General features: G+C 66.5%; 1 protein-coding gene across 1 annotated transcript in view; it reads left to right on the top strand.

Annotated features, from left to right (window-relative positions):
• PEBP4 (phosphatidylethanolamine binding protein 4) overlaps positions 1-2630 on the top strand; it is a 60864-nt gene that overhangs the window by 54216 nt on the left and 4018 nt on the right. Inside the window, exons 5-6 of the mRNA XM_021374923.1 lie at positions 1081-1126; positions 1310-1426. Of these exons, the coding sequence (XP_021230598.1) occupies positions 1081-1126; positions 1310-1426 (163 nt within the window). The remainder of the gene's footprint in view (positions 1-1080; positions 1127-1309; positions 1427-2630) is intronic.

Raw genomic sequence — 2630 nt, forward strand, 5'->3', positions numbered from 1 at the left:
GAGTGTGTGCTGGTGCACATCTGGATGGAGTGGGAACGTGCGTGCTGGTGCACATCTGGATGGAGTTGGGTTGCACACGTGCTGGTGCGCACCTGGACGGAGCAGGGTCATGCGTTGGTGCGCACCTGGACGGAGCTGGTGCACACGAGCTGTTGCACACCTGGACGGAGGAGGGGCGTGGGTCGGTGCACGCCTGCGTGAAGCAGGAGCACACGCGCTCGTGCGCTTCGGGGCGGAGCGGGACCACGTGCGTCGGTGCACATCTGGACGGAGGGGGGGGTGCACACATCTGGACGGGCCGTGCCGCACATCTGGGCACCGAGGGCAGCCGTAGAAATCCCTGCAGACCCCCGGGGGCTTCTCCTCCGGTCCCCATAGAGCCCAAGCTCCCCGAGCTGCCCCACATCTCCCCACTGACGGGATCCTTTTGGTTCCGGCTGCTGGGATGTGGGGACGAGCAGGGCCTTTGGCACCGGGGTGAACCGCGCCGTGCCGCGCGGTGACTCAGCGCACGGCGGGTTCCTTCCCTCCCGCAGCCGGGCGAAGCTTTGATCCCCAAACTCCAGCCATGCTCCCCACGTGCGCTTCTGCTCGCAGTTACCCGGGGCCTCCGGTTTGGGGTTGGTTGTTGGGTGGCTTTTTTGGGTTTTTTTTTTGGGGGAGGGGGGGTGAGAACTCCCAGGGCAGGTCGGGACGGAGCAGCGCTGGCAGCAGCACGTGTGTGGGCAGGACTGGAATAACGGGTGCAGTCAGGGGAGGATTTATGAGCGCTGGAAAAGGTGATGGGAGGTGGGGGTCAGGGGGAGGGGGGGGATGAAGAGGGCCAGAGCGAAGCTACGTCCCCATAACCCGGCCCCCACGGCACGGGGCATCACCCCCTGCCCGAATATTGAGGATGCTCCATAGGGGAAGCTGGCGCGCCGATGGATTTTGCAAGAGAAATGCATGCAATTGCATCCCCCCCCCCACCCCCAAATAAAATAAAATAAAATAAAATAAAATAAAATAGGGTTGGAATTTGGGTGGCTCCGTCCCGCTGCGGGCTCAGCTGCACCTCACCTCCTCTCCGTGTCGTTCCAGGGCGCGGAGCTGAGGACGGGGGAGCTCCGAGGGCGCGTGCTGACGGGTGAGTGGCAGCCCCGGGATGGGGGGCTGCGCTGGGGGGGGGGGGGGGGGGGGGGGGGGCGTGCAACGGGGGCTCACCCCGCGTGCCACCAACACAAACATCATCGCCTCAACCCTGGGGCCGTGAGTGGGGCGGTGGGTGCTGCTCGCCCCGCTCACCGCCCGTCTCCCTTCGCACCCCCAGAGTACGCCCGCCCCACGCCGCCGCCCCGCAGTGGGTACCACCGCTACCAGCTGCGCCTGTACGAGCAGCCCCAGGGGCAGCGCGTCGCCCTGGGCCCCGAGGAGCGCATCTCCGTGGGTGAGCAGCGGCCGTGCCCCGGGGCGTCGCTCCGGGTTCTGCATCCGTCTGTCCGTCCTGAGTTTGCAGCCTAGGAATGCCCAGGCGGGGATGCTCTTTGGAGCAGCGGGATGAGGTTGGGGAGCCGGGGTGGGATGTCCCCGCGCTGGGGCTGGGTGTCACCCGAATAGCGGGATGGGGACAAGGGGAGGCGGCTCGGGTGGCTGCGAAATTGGGCTCAGAGCTCGGTGGCACGTCCCCAACCAACAAACCGACCGACCACAGGGGTTTCGTCACCGCTGAGAGCTCAGATTGGGATCAGAGATGGAGATGTGGCAAGGGGATTGCTCAAAGGGCCCTGACACAACGCCGGCCAACTCCCAGCTCCCGGAGCAGGGACACGTCCCCAAACGGTGCGCGGTGGGGATGGGCGCGCGGGGTGAAGTTCCCTTGCCCTGCTCTCCGCGGGTTGCTCTGCTCCTCGGTTCATTTTCCCGGCTCGTTAGTCTCTGAGTCTTAATGACTGGAGGTTGGCTTTAACCTTTTGGCTGCTGCTGACATCACAGCCTTGGTCGGTCCGAGTGAGAGGGGAGCGGGTCCTAAAGGAGCCGTGCCAGGAGGGGCTGTTGGAGCCGGCAGGGTTTTATGGGATGGATGCGGTGGGGCGAGCACCGGCTCATCCGACGCAGCGCTCACCCCACAGAAATGAGGAGGGGGAGGCCAGGTCCTGGCAGATCTGCTGCTCTGCACCCATCCCGTCCTGTGGCATCTCGTGGGGTGGGATGCGCAGGTCGGCCCACGGAGCCCTCCTCCAGCTTCCCACCGCCCCAGAGAATCCCCTCTCCCCGCTCTCTTTGCGGCACCGCTCCCTCCATCAGAGCCGCCGTCACCCGCTGTCACCCCAGCACCACCCCACGGACGGACGGACAGACGCCCACCCCCCACCCCCCCGCCAACCCGGTGCCGTCCGTCCGTCCGTCCTCTGTGGTTTTGTCCCCTGCTCGATTCCACTTAGGGAAAAGGGAGAACCCCCCCCGCTTTCTCCGAGAGCATCACACCCCCACCCCGACGTGCGCGCAGGGGGTGGGGGGCGGTGGGTCCCATCGTTGCGGGAGGAGCGGTGGGGCCGCAGCTTCCAGAAGAGGGCACTGCGCCCCGAGCTGACCTCCCCGAGCCGCGCTCGGAGCTCCGGGACGCGGAGAACAACGGGGGAACAGCGCGGGGG

The sequence above is a fragment of the Numida meleagris genome, chromosome 21 (assembly GCF_002078875.1).
Source record: "Numida meleagris isolate 19003 breed g44 Domestic line chromosome 21, NumMel1.0, whole genome shotgun sequence".
Lineage (NCBI taxonomy): Eukaryota > Metazoa > Chordata > Aves > Galliformes > Numididae > Numida > Numida meleagris.